Raw genomic sequence first — 19,761 nt, 5'->3', positions numbered from 1 at the left:
CAATCATGAAGTGGAACGACATTTATTGGATATTTCAAACTTTTTTAACAAATTAAAAACTGAAAAATTGGGCGTGCAAAATTATTCAGCCCCCTTAAGTTAATACTTTGTAGCGCCACCTTTTGCTGCGATTACAGCTGTAAGTCGCTTGGGGTATGTCTCTATCAGTTTTGCACATCGAGAGACTGAAATTTTTTCCCATTCCTCCTTGCAAAACAGCTCGAGCTCAGTGAGGTTGGATGGAGAGCATTTGTGAACAGCAGTTTTCAGTTCTTTCCACAGATTCTCGATTGGATTCAGGTCTGGACTTTGACTTGGCCATTCTAACACCTGGATATGTTTATTTTTGAACCATTCCATTGTAGATTTTGCTTTATGTTTTGGATCATTGTCTTGTTGGAAGACAAATCTCCGTCCCAGTCTCAGGTCTTTTGCAGACTCCATCAGGTTTTCTTCCAGAATGGTCCTGTATTTGGCTCCATCCATCTTCCCATCAATTTTAACCATCTTCCCTGTCCCTGCTGAAGAAAAGCAGGCCCAAACCATGATGCTGCCACCACCATGTTTGACAGTGGGTATGGTGTGTTCAGGGTGATGAGCTGTGTTTCCTTTTACGCCAAACATAACGTTTTGCATTGTTGCCAAAAAGTTCAATTTTGGTTTTATCTGACCAGAGCACCTTCTTCCACATGTTTGGTGTGTCTCCCAGGTGGCTTGTGGCAAACTTTAAACGACACTTTTTATGGATATCTTTAAGAAATGGCTTTCATCTTGCCACTCTTCCATAAAGGCCAGATTTGTGCAATATACAACTGATTGTTGTCCTATGGACAGAGTCTCCCACCTCAGCTGTAGATCTCTGCAGTTCATCCAGAGTGATCATGGGCCTCTTGGCTGCATCTCTGATCAGTCTTCTCCTTGTATGAGCTGAAAGTTTAGAGGGACGGCCAGGTCTTGGTAGATTTGCAGTGGTCTGATACTCCTTCCATTTCAATATTATCGCTTGCACAGTGCTCTTTGGGATGTTTAAAGCTTAGGAAATCTTTTTGTATCCAAATCCGGCTTTAAACTTCTTCACAACAGTATCTCGGACCTGCCTGGTGTGTTCCTTGTTCTTCATGATGCTCTCTGCGCTTTTAACGGACCTCTGAGACTATCACAGTGCAGGTGCATTTATACGGAGACTTGATTACACACAGGTGGATTGTATTTATCATCATTAGTCATTTAGGTCAACATTGGATCATTCAGAGATCCTCACTGAACTTCTGGAGAGAGTTTGCTGCACTGAAAGTAAAGGGGCTGAATAATTTTGCACGCCCAATTTTTCAGTTTTTGATTTGTTAAAAAAGTTTGAAATATCCAATAAATGTCGTTCCACTTCATGATTGTGTCCCACTTGTTGTTGATTCTTCACAAAAAAATATAGTTTTATATCTTTATGTTTGAAGCCTGAAATGTGTCAAAAGGTCGCAAAGTTCAAGGGGGCCGAATAAGGCACTGTACCTTATTTACATAAGTGTTCAGCCCTTTGCTATGAGATTGGGCCCAGGTGCATCCTGTTTCCATTGATCATACTTGAGATGTTTCTACAACATGATTGGAGTCCACCTGTGGTAAATCCAATTGATTGGAAATTATTTGGATAGGCACACAACTGTCTATATAAGGTCACACAGTTGACAGTGCATGTCAGAGCAAAAACTAAGCCATGAGTTAAGTAAGGGTCAAATACAATTTTAAAAATTAGGTCGAAGGAATTGTCCGTAGAGCTCCGAGAAAGGATTGTGTCAAGGAACAGACCTGGGGAAGGGTTACAAAAAATGTCGGCAGCATTGAAGGTCCTCAAGAACACAGTGGCCTCCATCATTCTTAAATGGAATAAGTTTGGAACCACCAAGACTCTTCCTAGAGCTGGCCGCCCAGCCAAACTGAGCAATTGAGGCAGAAGGGCCTCAGTCAGGGAGGTGACCAAGAACCCGATGGTCACTCTGATAAAATTACAGAGTTCCTCTGTGGAGAAGGGAGGAGCTTCCAGAAGGACAACCATCTCTGCTGCACCTCACCAATCAGGTCTTTATAGTAGAGTGGCCAGATGGAAGCCACTCCTCAGTATAAGGCACATGACTGCTCCTTGAAGTATGCCAAAAGGCACCTAAAGGAGTGAGACCATGAGAAACAAGATTCTCTGGTCTGATGAAACCTAGATTGAGCTCTTTGGCCTGAATGCCAAGCATCACTTATGGAGGAAACCTGCCATCTCTACAGTGAAGCATGGTGGTGGCAGCATCATGCTGTGCGAATGTTTATCAGCGGCAGGGACTGGGAGACTAGTCAGGATTGAGGGAAAGATGAACGGAGCAAAGTACAGAAAGATCTGTGATGAAAACCTGCTCCAGAGTGCACACGACCTCAGACTGGAGTGAAGGTTATCCTTCCAATAGGAAATGACCCTAAGCACACAGCCAAGACAACACAGGAGTGGCTTCGGGACAAGTCTCTGAATGTCCTTGAGGATCCCAGCCAGAGTCCGGACTTGAACCAGATCAAACATCTATGGAGAGACTTGAAAATAGCTGTGCTGCGACCTTCCCCATCCAACCTCACAGAGCTTGAGAGGATCTGCAGAGAGGAATGGGAGAAACTCCCCAAAAACAGGTGTGCCAAGCTTGTAGCGTCATACCCAAGAAGACGCAAGGCTGTATTTGCTGCCAAAGGTGCTTCAACAAAGTCCTGAGTAAAACTAATTTGCTAAACATTTGTTTTTGCTTTGTCATTATGGGGTATTGTGTGTAGATTGATGAGAAAAAATGATGTAATCCATTGTAGAATAAGGCTGTAACATAAAGGGGTCTGAATACTTTCCAAAGGCACTGTTAGTGTGTTGTGTGCCCGTCAGTTGACATCAATGATTTTCCCCATTTCCGAACTGATTTCACATTAACATACCAGACACATTCTTAGCTTTGTGTGCTAGCTTTGTTTGAATTTAACCTAATATACCCATGGCAATTGACAGCTTTTCTCTATTTCATCTCCATACATTGTGGGTATCCAAATAAGGTTCATATTGTCTAGTCTGCTCTTCCTTATCAGAGTCTAATGGCTGCCAGCATGGCTCTGTGTATACAGTCGTCTGTGTGCTGAGTCTAGCTAGCCGAGCTGGCACAGGTTGGCTTAAATGAAAGCTTAAATGAAAGCGAGCATATGGATGTTTGAATGAGAGTGGCTGCACAGCACCCTTATAGGAGAGGAACAGAGGCATACGAGAGGCATATATTCTACCAGCATCCATTACAACACAGCTTGGGCTGAGTTACCTTGCTGTTACAGTTGTGCCTCTCCCAAAAATATGTGTGCATGGATGCTGTATGATGTTCAATTTAATCTAGTCAGGGAGTTTAAATGGGAGCCAAACGGCAGAAAAACACACAGATATTAGCTAGCTGATTGAGTCTAGGCCTAGAGCAGTGTTCTGTCTCTCTTTGTCTGCTCTGTGTTTTCTCAGTGGTTCACAACGCAGTGACAGTCTCTAATCAACTGAATAAACAGGACCCTCTTGAAATGATAGAAAGGAAGGCATCTGATCAGTGCAAACGCTTTGCTCTGCCATGATGAGGACGCACGTCTGCAATTAAAACAGGCAGATGGCATGAAAGAGGAGGGTTTGACTTGGCCCAAATCTCTGTAATCACACGGAAGCACATTCTGTTGAAAGGCAGCGGTGTTTCTTCAGAAAGTCTCCAAAGTCCAAGGGCTCTCTGCGGTTGCCAAGAAGGCTATCAGACACATACGCTTTATCAGTCAAGCTCATTACAAGCCAGATTTAGTGTGAGGGACGCTAGTTGTCACATCGCTTCAATTAACAGCTGTCATGTAGAGATGTAAGAGGAGGCATTGTTTTGGTTTCATGCTCTGTGTGAGGACTCACAGAAAATGAATGCTGTATTGCCTACATACTATACAAAAGCTCCAGACTGTATGCCAAATGTATTGTGTATTGGCAACAGAGACCAGCTATTTCCACACAGGTGGTAAAAGCAGTGAGACATTATTTATGAAATGCTAACCAGATATCCGTCTTTCTAGATACTAAGGTTAAGCTAGTTTGATGGTACAGTACAAATGGTATAGTAGGTAGCAAGTATTCATTTAGGCTTCCTCACTGTGACCCTTCAGAATGATTCCCATCTATTTCAATTCCCCTACTCTTATTGTGTTTGGCCACTTTAATTATGCAGATATCTTAGCCTGGGAGTTGGGGATGTATAGATGTAGGATCTTAATTTGTGCCAGTTTGCTATAGCAGGAAAACAATCATACAGCAACAGGAAACGTGAATAATTTTGTGGATGATAATTAATAAAAAACATTTGTAAGAGAAAATCAAGTCTTAAATTTCAAAGTGGAAATCACAAACTTCAGTAGCCTTTTTAAACCTCAAGTTTAACATTTCCTGCATTATATAAAAGTTATCCTGCAACAGGGTGATCAAATTACGATCCCACATCTGTACATAATCCGAACATCTGCTCGGAGAAGCCCAACGTGGTCTTTGCACTGCGGATAAATATGAACTTTACAGGCATGGTGCTTCTTGCTTCTTGAGCTATATACACCATCCTGACAGATATCCAGGCAAACAGAGATGACATCTGCCATCTTGTAGTCTTGACAAATGACATTTTCCGAAAAGGATGAATGAATATACTCTGGAAACAGTGTGAAACCTTTCTCACTTCTACTGGTCTTTTCTCAAAGAGGAAAACACACATTACATGTGGCCCAATATTGTGATAAGAAGAACAGACAGCTTTTGTCTGAGACTAATAGTAACACCTTGTGTTGTCTCTTTGCAGAAGAGTGGACATGCTGACGGGTTGGCCGATCCATGTAAGTAGCCTTACTGTAATCAATCAAACTGCATCACTTAAATACAGTATGTTATGCAATGACAAAAACCTTTCATGTTGGCATGGGTTATGTGAACAGCATTCATAGTACATTCTATAGAAGCCCTCTTTGGTGAAAGTACTCAGAGAAACCTGTCTCTTTTCAAGGTTTTACACACAGTATCAAACCTGCTTATACACGTTTGGTACACTGTGTAGTAACTTCCTCATGTTCTGTTGTGTTCAAGATGGTATTTTAAAAGAATATGATGTCTTCCTGTTTTGTGAGCTATCATTATTGCCGTTGCCTGTTTTTGGTATGTGTGTGTGTGTGTATGTTTGTGAATGTGCATGCACATGCACACGTGCATGTGTACCGGTATTCTATTCTTATGAGATTCAATGTGTTGCATCAATTGATGTCGAGGCACTACTGTACCCTACTGTAATCACATCTGTGCTGAGACGTGTTCGGTGCTACAGGCCTCTGCGTCTGCAGTGATGTTGTGGAAGTTATATTACTGACTGGGATATTCCAGGAAGATGTAGTGCCAGGTCTCAGTAATGTCATGCTCTTAATATTTTCAATTTAAGGATCTCTATTCCACACTGCTTTATGTAGTGCAGCCAATCTCACTGCGCATTGGAATGTAATATTCAAACTGTGGTTTCTCGTACAGTATTTGTTGCTGATTTATTGGTTGTTGCCCTCACAGCTCCTCTTTTGTGCATTCGAGCATGCAGGCTGGGTTCTTGACCTTAGAGTGTTAGAGCAAAGGGCAATTGGCCGGAGGTAAGGAGACAACACATCCTGAGTAACAACATTCTTCCTTGCCATTTAAGAACAAAGCAAGTGTGTTAGAATGTGTTGAAATTATTCACATGGTGTGGTGATCCATCCGTCTCCTGGGACTAATTATTCACTGTTTGTTTGTATGCTAAACTCCCCAAAAACAAGCAAGTGCTCTTTCTTGTCCTTATTCCTCATTCTCCTTGGAAGGGAATGACTGCAGATCGATCTCTCTCTCTCTCTCTCTCTCTCTCTCTCTCTCTCTCCCTCTCTCTCTCTCTCTCTCTCTCTCTCATTCTGTGTCTGTCTGTCTCACCCTTTGGCTAACTGCTGCCTCGGTCTCTCCTCCCTCTTCTCGTTCTCACTCTCTCTGCGTTGTTTTTATTGTCGTGTCTGTGATCCTCACTTGGAGACGACGACATTAATCAAATTGCCCTAGTTTTTCTTGAGAGATGCCAACGTTACCTGTGAAAATTGCAGCGGTGCAAACATGGCACGGCGGTCTTGAGCCAGCTCAGACAGAAGTCATAAATAAATTACATTTTACCGGCTAGCAGCACACAACAAGCAGGCCAGTTTGTAAAAAGAACAGAAACAGAATGTTTAGGTAATATGCAGAATTGAATATTGTCAATTTAGCTTATGAATAAGTGGTGATTAATTTAGCCTTGAGTGCCTAATTTATTAATTAAACAATGGGAAGTCAAACCAAGTTAAGCGGCCCTGTGGTTCATTTAGACAGTAATTGGGTGGGAATTAGGTAGGGCAATGCAGACCGAGTGACTCTAACAAACTGTGAAAGCCTGGAGAGGTAGGGGCAGGAGAGGAGAGGAGAGTAAGGAAGGACAAGAGAATAGACGAAGAGACTATCCTCACAGATACCAAGGTGGGAGAGCTTCATCATTAAACCACAGATCCAGATAACCCATCACCATTTAAATTCCACATATATTATTTCTTCAAAGCCTTTACACATAAAAATAATTTGAAAGGAATGCGAAGAGTGTTATTGCTCCAAAATGTCTTGTTTCGTCTCTTAATTTGCAGCTCCCGTTTTTCTATACTGTGTAGGAGTTCTCAGTGAGCGTTGGAAATTCATCAGGGGCCGGGCGCGCCATTGCATGCAAATAACATGCGTTTTCTCTGTGGCCTTCAATTAAACTCTGAGATTTAAGAGCGCTCCAGACATACGGACACTCAGGCTCTACCTCAAAGAGTCATCTCTAATAATTAAAACTGTCGCTAAGGATCATTTCACTTCTGACAGTTTTAAGTCACTAACAGATAGCCAGCCATGTGATAAATCTCGAAGAAATATGATTTCATTATGTCGAAGAACAATAAAGATTACTTAGCGTGGAGTTCATAAAATACAGGGCAGAAATCCCTCAGCCATCAGAAACTTAATCAAAATTGTTAAATATAATAGCCTTTTGTAAAATGCCTCCACCTTATAGACTTATAAATAAGTCCTCCAAATGGCTGCAGAAGTACTCCTGCTACACCGAGTTGTGATTTGCCCCATAAATGTCCTTATTTCTTAGTCCCTCCTCAGTCCATTCTGATCGAGCTCAGGAATTACGACCAAACCCCAGCGTCCCTATAATCAAATCAAGGAGTAGGTACAGTTCCCCTTCCGTACTTTGATTTGAATTGTGCCAAAAGCGTAAGCTCTGTACTTAGCGTGCCCTGAGATCCAGTTGAAGGGCTTAAGGAGGGCATATCATACTCTCTGGGGATTTGAAGAGCCTTGCAGTGTCACTCTGAATAACACTTTACTCTGACTGGGGAGAACTGGGAAGAACGTTGCAGTGTTACTTTAAGCTGGTGATATTAACACCAAACATGCTAAGATTGCAAAGAGGAAAGGGGGAAAACAACACAAAGAGAGAGAAGTTATTTTAACCCTTAAGAGTCTAAGCTCTGTCCAAGCCAGGGGAGGGGGGGGGGTCATACCAAGGATCCTTTTTCTATTTGACCCCTTTAAGTAAATAAAGATCAGGAAACATGTATATATATATATATTTTTTAAACATGTATTTAACCCCATGTTTTAGGCACTAAACAGTCTCCATGAGAGGCCTGTGGGTATCCGGGAGCCTAAACAACAGAACAACCAACATAGAGGCGTCATAATAATCTGTAGGCCAAAGCGTTCAGACGCTTCAGGCAAATTTGTGAGAAGAACGATTTTCAGGATGTCTCATGGTCTGACAAACACTGCTCTAGCTCTGTCACCTTTGGGCCCCAACATATTCGGGTGTGGAAGGGAATGAAATTGTTGGCCAGTTAGCTAAAAGAGCTTTGAAACAAGATATAATTTATATTAATGTTCCACTACGTAGAGGTGAGGCCAAATGTAAGATTAGAGCCATTTTGATCATGTGTGGCAGAAGAGATGGGACTCTGAGCGCAAAGGCCGGCATTTATATGCCATCCAAAGAAGAGGGGCGGGGGGGGTATGCCTTATGATTAACGAGACGTGGTGTGATCATAACAACATAACATAACAACATACAGGAACTCAAATCCTTCTGTTCACCTGACTTAGAATTCCTCACAATCAAATGTTGACCGCATTATCTACCAAGGGAATTCACTTCGATTATAATCACAGCCGCATATATTTCCCCCCAAGCAGACACATCGATGGCCCTGAACGAACTTTATTTGACTCTATGTAAACTGGAAACCACATATCCTGAGGCTGCATTCATTGTAGCTGGGGATTTTAACAAGGCTAATCTGAAAACAAGACTCCCTAAATTCTATCAGCATATCGATTGTGCTACCAGGGATTGATGGGATTGATGGGTTTATAGGTTTGCTAGATATTTCATTATACCTTTTGAAATCATAAAAATACCAGCATCATCATGCAATCTCCATGTTGATTGGTTAATTCTCTCTCTATATTGTTAATGTGATTATAGAAATATATAGGTAATTTTATTAATATGGTCAATATAAAGATAATAGCCTGTGTGAATTGAGACATCTGTGAGGTTTTCATAGACGACACAGGACGAGTATGCTTTAAATGCCAGGATGTCATACTTATTTCAACCTTTCATTTCGTAGAATTCGCTGCACACTATTGCGACAGAGAAACGTCTTTCCACTTTGTGTTTGATCAGCTAATAATTATAGTAGATAAGAGGATGGGCTGGAGCAAAATGAACAAATGGCGAGAAACAACGCAATTAGATGACGCGTTCTCAATATGGGTGAGTCTAGTAAATTGATTTGCTGCTTACTGCATGCATTTATACTAAACCGTACATAATAAATTGTATGTAGTATGATTAGTACACAGTATGTAATTTTAGTAAGTAGTAGGCAAGACAGATTTCAGACACAGCCAGGTTATGATTAGATATGCATTGACTAACACTGCCTCGTCTCCTGGGTGACATGAACACAGCGTTTTCAGTCTGAACGGTGGCATTACCCCGCAGAGACACTTTTTTTTTTACCTTTATCTTGAACTGTATTGCCTGGCTTTATGAGGTGGGAAAATAAACGATTGCCTTGAATTCCTATGATGTGCTCCTATTCTCCCTGCTTCTCTGCCTGACGGAGTTCTGACAATAAGTTATTGAGATGGGATCTCATTCGGGCAGCAAGGTCCTCAGAAGCACTTTGTCACTCTGCAAAGGACAAAGTATATTTGCATACCTCAGGGGAAGTGGAAATATTAATAAGATGCTTTCAAGTTGGGTTATATGACTCAGTAAACACATTCTCTGCACAATGCCTGCATATTCTTTGAGTATCAGAGACACAATGCTATTGAAACAGTAAAAAGGAGTTTTTCTTTGCTGAATGTGTTCATTCACGTTTTGACTGAGACTGATGCTGCTTTTGATCTTATTTACAAGTTGTGTTTCCTAGGGAATATATCTCAAAATGTCCTTCTGAGAAAGTTGTTGCATAGTTTAGCTGGAGCGATTGCTGCATCTATTTAAGTCAAACTCCAAACTCCATATGTAACAAATATGGAAATGCCAGACCTTCAAGTACAGATGGAATCTTTGCCACCAGCTGTAGATTGCAGCTCTAGACAGAGCAGGCAGGTGTATGAAAGGTGTGACAAAGACTTTGCGAATGTTACACTTTGCAAAGTGTGTGCAGGATTTTCTTTTCTTTAAATATATTACACTTTGCAAAGACAAAGAGAGTGACTTTGCCTAGCACTCACACTCCACACGGAGTAGGTCATTTTGTTCATAGGGGACAGACAGACCAGCCTCAGGCTGATCGCTTAAGGCTTAGTGAGTGAGCATCACAAACTCAAAACCACTGAATCGTGCTCATGCGAGGTGAAAATGAGTTAATAATATGGTATTTGTATTTCTTACATAATTTTTCTAAATATGGCAAGCAATTACCAGTGTCCTAATTTTGGCAGTCTGGGAGGACACGGGCCTGCCAGAATTCACTCTTTGAAGGTGTGCTTTTCAAAAATTCAATACACAATTTGTGCTTCTCTGAAGCTCTTTAGCTATATCCTATCCATTTGTGTTCAAGACAAGCCGTAGCATAAAAGCACCCTGGTGCATTTGACAGACGGTCTGACAAACTATGCCTATATTCTACTGAGATTCGTCCTAAAATAACAACATAACATAAAATAACACCATTGTTGTGTTGAATCCTTGCTATGGTACATCATTTGTCTAGTCAAGAGCTTGGGACTATAAGGTTCTATCTGCAAAAAGATGATTCTGAGATAATTGTCTTTAACGTTCAGAACCCCCATTGGTTTGAATAGTGTCAGCAATTTTTTATTGTATTCCTTTGAACTTACAATTCAACATGAATTGGGTTATTTAGAGTACTATATAGGTAGAGAACATTGAACAGAATAAGCCTATGACAATAACAACATTTTTACAAAAATGTAGATAGTCCCAAGCTCTATAGCTCTATAGTGTCCATACATTTACTGTTTGCAGAGTCTTTGGCCGATAAGACTCCTGGTATGGAAGACAGATGTAGGATCTGAATTTGATCACCCTGTTGCAGGTGTACTTTCCTGCAATGCAGCAAATGTAAAACTTGTAACGTGTATTTCAGGTTTTAAAAGGCTTCTGAAGTTTGTTATTTCCACTTGGAAATGTCAGACTTAATTACGAAAACTCAGACAAAAATGTCCATTAATTATAACCCACATAATAATTCACATTTCCTGTTGCTGCAGGATTACTTTCCTGCTGTATAAAACTGGCTCAAATTAAGATCCTACACCTGTAATAACAAGCTATAGAACCTATACCAGTAGGTGGGTGGCTCCTCTTGAGAGTATATGCGAGTGTCTTTGGAATTAAAACACTGAATTATTTATAACTCGACAAAGAAGCTGGCTTAGGTAGGTAGCAGGGAGAGACAACACCCGCAGCACTAGCAGCAACAATAACTAATGAAGAAGATTGTTTTGCTGGTTATGTCCCAAATAGCATCCCATTCCCTATATAATGCACTACTTTTGACCAAGGACCATATGGCTCTGATCAAAAGTAGTGCCCTATATAGGGAATAGGGTGCCATTTGGGACACGCACCCTGTTTGTTTTGAAAGCCTGTGTGGGCTAACAGAGAGCATACAGTACAGAGATGATTAATTATGTGTTCTAGAAGCGAACTATTGAAGCATGCTGAGTGAATGTAAGGACGTTCTCAGGTTCTCCCTTCATCAGCAGATGGTTTACCAGGAATCTGTCTACTTATTTCCGTCTACTTACAGAACAACACAGCAGCATTCAACAGAGTAGTACTGCTCTGCTTGTGGCCCATCAGTGCTTGTAACTCTGCAGTGTTTACTATAATAAGAATGAAAATAACTATAGTTTAGCCAGGGTCTCATGTTATATAGTCTCATTATTACACAGGTCCACAGGGTTGAGGAGTAAAGGATTACATGTAATGAAAAGACTAACTGTAATCTGTTATGTTCCCAGCAAAAACATTGTAATCAGATTACATATACTTTTGAAAAACTAGATGATTCCTTCTAGGATTACTTTTAAATTCAGAAAGGATGTTTGCGAGAAAAAAAATGGACAACTTTATGTTTTCTCAATGACATTCAAATCAGCAGCGAAAAAAAGTATGTATTTAACAATTCTGACCTGGGAAAGGCTATAGCGGACACGCCTGGTGCCCAAATTGATGACGTATGTCAAGCAGCTGAGAGCTGAGTAGAGACAAATGGATTAGATTCAGTCAGTCGTCCTGATGAACCCCTTCCCAGATAGCTAGATTATGCTGACTAGCTGGCAACAAAACAGCAGCATGGCGCTAGTTAAAATTTGTAAATGAAAGTTGTTTATTTCGATGAACGAGGGACCCTAGTCACAAAATCAAGCTAAACTTTTCATTAGTCATATGTACGACATACAAATGTTATACATCGTCTAATGAAATACTGACTTGCAGGTTCCTTCTCAAAAATGCAACAACAATAAGAAACAATAAAATATGAGAATATGAACATAAAGTAAATGACAGAAGAATAGAATAAACATGTTAACATTTATTATAATACAGGAAGACACAATTTATAGTCCAATATTTACACGTGTATTGGGGATGGGGGAAAGTGTATAACTTGAAGTATAATAAGAATCTGGTAGCAACAGTTGTGATGTGTGTGTAGCATGAATCTATATCTGTGCATATGTGTGTGGGGGGTGTGTGCATGAGTGAGTGCATGTGTGCTAAGGTGAGGAGAATCAGAGCAGGTTGTCAGTCCAGTTCAAGTACTGTATTCAGCAGTGCCTCCCATAGTCTGTTCTGTACTTGGGGACTGTGAAGAGACCTCGTGGCATATGCATGGGTGTCCGAACTGGGTGCCAGTAGTTTAGACAGCTTGGTGCATTCAACACGCCAATACCTCTCATAAAGAAAAGTAGTGATGAAGTCAATCTCTCCTCCACTTTGAGCCAGGAGATTGACATGCACATTATTAATATTAGCTCTCTGTGTACATCCAAGGGCCAGCTGTGCTGCCCTGTTCTGAGACAATTGGAATTTTACTGAATCCTTTTTTTGTGGCACCTGACCACACGACTGAACAGTAGTCAAGGTGTGACAAAACTAGGCCTGTAGGACCTGCCTTGTTGGTAGTGTTGTTAATGTTGTTAAGGCAGAGCATCGCTTTATTATAGACAGACTTCTCCGCATCTCAGCTACTACTGCATCAATATGTTTTGACCATGACAGTTTACAATCTAGGGTTACTCCAAGCAGTTTAGTTGTCTCGATGCTGCCGACATTTCTTCAACACATGCAGCCTACAAAGTTGCAAGTATAGGCCAGCGAATTTGATTTTAATTGTGAAATATAATAGTACCTATTCGTGTACTTAGTAGGCTAACGCATTGTTGCTTAATTCCTTCCTCTCTTTCAACGGTTTAATTAAATACGTTTCGTTGTTATCATCTTCATCTTTCTAATGACATCCTTGAATAATTTAGAATTAGATGCAGACGGCTTTCACTTTTTTCAAAATAGCTGTGTTCTATTGGCTACTGTATTTAACATTCAGCAAAAAAGAAATTCAATCCCTCGTCGAATAGTCTATTGGTATAAGAAAGGCAAAAAAAAAGTAATGTCCAGCTAGCTACTCTAGTCTAGCTTTTCCTGCATGTGACTCCAAGAGCTAAGCAACATTTTTTTAAAGAAGAGACACCAACGGAGCACACGTGCTTGAGGCTATAAAAGACAGAGGCTATAGGTTAGAAGCTTATTATGCATAACTCATCATTAACTATCAAAATATACGGCTAAAATGGCATTGAATTTATTACCTGAAAGAGGTAGGCTAGGACATTTATATATAGGACTATATATTAACCTAGAACAGGATTATTTATTTTGGATGCAATTTGAATGGAGTTGATGGAGAGAGAAAGACTGCGAGAGAGTGCTCGTGCATGCACTGTTTTTAAAGCAACGCTATTCGAGTGATAGGCTGTTTTAAAACTCTGAAGTTATAATATTTTTTTACAAAAATCTTTACAATTAAAAAATTAGGTGACCCCTATAAGCCAGATGGGTAAATTAGACATCCATTCGGTCTTTATATTACTGTATCACAGAGTATGCTGCAGCAAATGAAGCCCTACCTGTCACAAGAAAAAAAGGTTACCATGATGAGATGATAGGTCTACTGTATATGCATTGTGAACTGTGCTCCATACTGAGATGGGCTGTCTGTCCCCACCCTGAGCCTGATGATTTAGACATTGCATATAATTTAACAGTTCCATTTAACGCCATATCCTTCATATAAATCATTTATTATAATTTACTGTTTTTTCACAGTTATTTATCCCTGGAAAAGGGAGTGGTTTTGGGGGGTAAATACCAGTAAATCTCAGTAACCGGTTTCAAATCTGGGACCCTAGGACTGAGGACACACCCCTGGGGGACACCAGTGTTAAGAGAGTGTGGAGGAGGTGTTGATGCCAATCCTGAACAGAGTTCTCACATAGGGGTTCCTCTTGTACAGATGTGAATAGCAATGGAAATGGCATCTTCCATAGATTTGTTGGAGCACTAGGTAAATTGGAGTGGGTCCAGTGTGCCTGGCATGATGGCATTGATGTGGGCCATGACCAGTTTCTCCAAGCACTTCATGATGACTGAGGTTAGCGCGACAGGGCGATAATCATTTGGGCATGTCATCTTGTTTTTCTTGGGCACTGGGATGATGGTGCCTATAGGATTTTGTGTCACCTCTATCAGAAGCCGATTGGACTACATTTGTCCTATTGGATCCTATAGGTTTTTGGCCATTGTTGAAGGATTTTGTCACCCCAGTCCGTTTCCTATTAGAACCTTTTTTCTTAATTGAACCCGTGAAATAGGGTTCGTTGTCATTACTTCCACTACAATACAACAACATTAATTACAACATTTTCTTTGATCGGAAACAACAGTTCTATATTCATTTTGGTTTTATCCACCACCACTATAAGGAATTGTTTCAAGGCTGCAAGTTAATTTGCAGTATGACCACTAGTACACATGGTACATTTTGCAGTGTTAAACCAACACAGAGTTAATTTTAACAATACCTCAGATAACATATGGTTCCACTCTACAGAGTGTACTCTGGTTACAATGTTACATTTTGGCATATTTCCCATGCTGCCTTTTCTTTGTAGTTACCACCCATGACTGTATTTTCTAATGTCAGAGACATGGTTGTTGAATTCTTTCCTTTTAAATGCCTGTGTCTTTCACCAAATTAGTACCTAAGCAAATGCTATCATTCAAAATGTATTTTATGACAATACATTACATATATCAAAAGGCCTTACTTGATGGCCTAGTTTAACCGAACACAGTGGTGTTAGGAAAATCCTGGTTTACAAATTACAGGCCATTATGCTGGCTAGCCAGGTGATATGTAATTCCTTTTGGAATCCAGACAGACTTAGGATAGCCAATAGCTGGAATCTTTATTCACCCACAAAATGCATTTAGAATGACTACCAGGGGTAGGAACTGTGGTAAAGTACAATACCTAAACCATTTAAACCTGGAAAAAACATCAATCTAACTATCTGATTGGATGAGTTCAGAAAAATGTATGTTATTTATCTTTGTGTATAAGATGTACATGTTGGCGCATTGCTGCGGCGACTTGCTTCCATTCAGCCACAAGAGCATTAGGGCACTGATATTGGGCGATTAGGCCTGGCTCGCAGTCGGCGTTCCAATTCATCCCAAAGGTGTTCAATGGGGTTGAGGTCAGTGCTCTGTGCAGTCAAGTTCTTCCACACCGATCTTGACAAACCATTTCTGTATGGACCTTGCTTTGTGCAAGGGGGCATTGTCATGTTGAAACAGGAAAGGTTCCTCCCCAAATTGTTGCCACAAAGTTGGAAGCACAGAATTAGCTAGAATGTCATTGTATGCTGTAGCGTTAAGATTTCCCTTCACTGGAACTAAGGGGCCAAGCCAGAACCATGAAAAACAGCCCTAGACCATGATTCATCCTCCACCAAACTTGACAGTTGGCACTATACATTCAGGCAGGTAGCGTTCTCCTGGCATCAGCCATACTCAGATTTGTCCGTCGGACTGCGAGATGGTGAAGCTTGATTCATCACGCCAGAGAACATGTTTCCGCTGCTCCAGAGTCTAATGGTGGTGAGCTTTACACCACTCCAGCCGACGCTTGGCATTGCGCATAGTGATCTTAGGCTTGTGTGCGACTGCTCGGCCATGGAAACCCATTTCATGAAGCTCCCGACGAACAGTTATTGTGCTGAAGTAGGTTGCAGAGGCAGTTTGGAACTTGGTAGTGAGTTTTGTAACCGAGGACAGTCCCGTTCTCTAAGCTTGTGGCCTGCTCCTAGACGTTTTCACTTCACAATAACGGCACTTACAGTTGACCAGGGCAGCTCTAGCAGGGCAGCAATTTGACAAACTGACTTGTAGGAAAGTCACTGAGCTCTTCAGTAAGGCCATTCTACTGTCAATGTTTGTCTATGGATATTTCATGGCTGTGTGCTCAATTTTATACACCTGTCAGGAATGGGTATGGCTGAAATAGCCCAATCCACTCATTTGAAGGGGTGTCCACATACACTGTAAATACAACAGTATGTATAGTATTCAGCTATGCATACAAAAAAGAGAATGTTCCCTTAACCCTCTCAATGCTGGGATAGGGAAAGAAAAAGAAACATCTTAAGATAATGAGACCTCCCCCAACTGCTTCCATCCAAGGGTTGTACCACCCCATCCCTCCCTCCCTTTCTCCTTACCAGGGTTGTACCACCAACCCCACCCCAGAGCTGTCCCCCTCACTCTCCCTCCATCCCAAGAAGGTGCACCTTCCCTATCTCCCTCCTGGAAGTAACTACTACAACCACTATTGCCCATCTAGTGACTTCTTGGCAAACCTGAACCAGGTTTTATAACATTTTTTTTAACATTATTACAGTTGAAGTCGGAAGTTTACATACACTTAGGTTGGAGTCATTAAAACTTGTTTTTCAACCACTCCACACATTTCTTGTTAACAAACTATAGTTTCGGCAAGTCGGTTAGGACATCTACCTTGTGCATGACAAGTAATTTTTCCAATAATTGTTTACAGACAGATTATTTCACTGTATCACAATTCCATTGGGTCAGAAGTTGACTGTGCCTTTAAACAGCTTGAAAAATTCCAGAAATTGATGTCATGGCTTTAGAAGATTATGATAGGCTAATTGACACCATTTAAGTCAATTGGAGGTGTACCTGTGGATGTATTTCAAGGCCTACCTTCAAACTCAGTGCCTCTTTGCTTGACATCATGGGAAAATCCAAAGAAATCAGCCAAGACCTCAGAAAAAAAATTGTAGACCTCCACAGATGAATGTACTTTGTTGCGAAAAGTGCAAATCAATCCCAGAACAACAGCAAAGGACCTTGTGAAGATGCTGGAGGAAACAGTTACAAAAGTATCTATATTCACAGTAAAACGAGTCCTATATCGACATAACCTGGAAAGGACGCTCAGCAAGGTAGAAGCCACTGCTCCAAAACCGCCATAAAAAAGCCAGACTACGGTTTGCAAATGCACACGGGGACAAAGATCATACTTTTTGGAGAAATGTCCTCTGGTCTGATGAAACAAAAATAGAACTGTTTGGCCATACTGACCATCATTATGTTTGGAGGAAAAAGGAGGATGCTTGCAAGCAGAAGAACACCATCCCAACCATGAAGCATGGGGGTGGCAGCGTCATGTTGTGGGGTTGCTTTGCTGCAGGAGGGACTGGTGCACTTCACAAAATAGATGGCATTATGAGGCAGGAAAAATTATGTGTATATATATTGGAGGAACATCTCAAGACATCAGTCAAGAAGTTAAAGCTTGGTCACAAATGGGTCTTCCAAATGGACAATAACCCCAAGCATACTTCCAAAGTTGGGCAAAATGGCTTAAGGACAACGAAGTCAAGGTATTGGAGTGGCCATCACAAAGCCCTGACCTCAATCCTAAAGAAAATGTGTGGGCAGAACTGAAAAAGCGTGTGCGAGCAAGGATACCTACAAACCTGACTCAGTTACACCAGCTCTGTCAGGAGGAATGGGCCAAAATTCACCCAACTTATTGTGGGAAGCTTGTGGAAGGCTACCTGAAACGTTTGACCCAAGTTAAACAATTTAAAGGCAAGCTACCAAATACTAATTGAGTGTATGTAAACTTCTGACCCACTGGGATTGTGATGAAAGAAATAAAAGCTGAAATAAATCACACTCTCCTATTATTCTAACATTTTACATTCTTAAAATAAAGTGGTGATCCTAACTGACCTAAGGCAGGGAATTTTTTACTTGGATTAAGTGTCAGGAATTGTGAAAAACTGAGTTTTAATGTATTTGGCTAAGGTGTATGTAAACATCCGACTTCAACTGTATATATATAAATAATAAACACACACATATATAAACTCAGCAAAAAAACAAATGTCCTCTCACATTCAACTGCGTTTATTTTCAGCAAACTTAACATGTGTAAATATTTGTATGAACATAACAAGATTCAACAACTGAGACAAACTGAACAAGTTCCACAGACATTTGACTAACAGAAATTGAATAATGTGTCCCTGAACAAAGGGGGGTGGTCAAAAGTAAGTCAATGCAGCTGGGCTCTTTGCTGGTCGGGGCAGAACACTGACATTCCTGTCTTGCAGGAAATCACACACAGAACAAGCAGTATGGCTGGTGGCATTGCCATGCTTGGAGGGTCATGTCAGGATGAGCCTGCAGGAAGGGTACCACATAATGGAGGAGGATGTCTTCCCTGTATCGCACAGCGTTGAGATTGCCTGCAATGACAACAAGCTTAGTCCGATGATGCTGTGACAAACTTCCCCAGACCATGACGGACCCTCCACCTCCAAATCGATCCCGCTCCAGAGGACAGGCCTCGGTGTAACACTCATTCCTTCGACGATAAACGCAAATCTGACAAACATCCCTGGTGAGACAACCGCGACTCGTCAGTGAAGAGCACATTTGCCAGTCCTGTCTGGTCCAGCAACGGTGGGGTTGTGCCCATAGGCAACGTTGTTGCTGGTTCTGCGTTACAACAGCCCTCAGACCAGCCTCTCTCAGCCTATTGTTGACAGTCTGAGCACTGATGGAGGGATTGTGCGTTCCTGGTGTAACTCGGGCAGTTGTTGTTACCATCCTGTACCTGTCCTGCAGGTGTGATGTTCAGATGTACCGATCCTGTGCAGGTGTTGTTACACGTGGTCTGCCACTGCGAGTACGATCAGCTGTCCGTCCTGTCTCCCTGCAGCACTGTCTTTGGCGTCTCACAGTACATTGCAATTTTTTGCCCTGGCCACATCTGCAGTCCTCATGCCTCCTTGCAGCATGCCTAAGGCACGTTCACGCAGATGAGCAGGCACCCTGGGCATCTTTCTTTTGGTGTTTTTCAGAGTCAGTAGAAAGGCCTCTTTAGTGTCCTAAGTTTTTATAACTGTCACCTTAATTGCTTACCGTCTGTAAGCTATTAGTGTCTTAACGACCGTTCCACAGGTGTATGTTCATTATTTGTTTATGGTTCATTGAACAAGCATGGAAAAGAGTGTTTAAACCCTTTACAATGAAGATCTGTGAAGTTATTTGGATCTTTACGAATGATCTTTTAAAGACAGGGTCCTGAAAAAGGGACGTTCTTTTTTTGCTGAGTTTATATACAGTAGCAGTCTAAAAATGTGGACACGCCTACTCATTCAAGGGTTTTTCTTTATTTTTACTATTTTCTACATTGTAGAACAGTAGTGAAGACATCAAAACTATGAAAGAACACATGGAATCATGTAGTAACCAAAAAGTAACCATCAGTAACCATCATGTGGTAACCAATATATTTTATATCTGAGATTCTTATAAGTAGCCACCCTTTGCCTTGATGACAGCTTTTCACACTCTTGGCATCCTCTCAACCAGCTTCACCTGGAATGGTTTTCCAGTCTTGAAGGAGTTCCCACATATGCTGAGTACTTGTTGGCTGCTTTTTCCTTTTCCAATTTTTTGGATATTCCATGATTCC

The 19,761-nt window shown here is 41.2% G+C and overlaps 1 protein-coding gene across 2 annotated transcripts in view; it reads left to right on the top strand.

Moving 5' to 3' along the window:
• LOC110533380 (follistatin-related protein 4) overlaps positions 1–19,761 on the top strand; it is a 237,142-nt gene that overhangs the window by 29,175 nt on the left and 188,206 nt on the right. For both annotated transcript variants that reach the window (XM_021617518.2, XM_036989741.1), the window contains exon 3: positions 4,860–4,893. In XM_021617518.2, the coding sequence (XP_021473193.2) occupies positions 4,860–4,893 (34 nt within the window). The remainder of the gene's footprint in view (positions 1–4,859; positions 4,894–19,761) is intronic.

This window comes from Oncorhynchus mykiss, chromosome 10, assembly GCF_013265735.2.
Source record: "Oncorhynchus mykiss isolate Arlee chromosome 10, USDA_OmykA_1.1, whole genome shotgun sequence".
Classification (NCBI taxonomy): domain Eukaryota; kingdom Metazoa; phylum Chordata; class Actinopteri; order Salmoniformes; family Salmonidae; genus Oncorhynchus; species Oncorhynchus mykiss.
The sequence above is the reverse complement of the archived record's forward strand: the minus strand, read 5'-3'. Positions and strand labels throughout refer to the sequence as shown.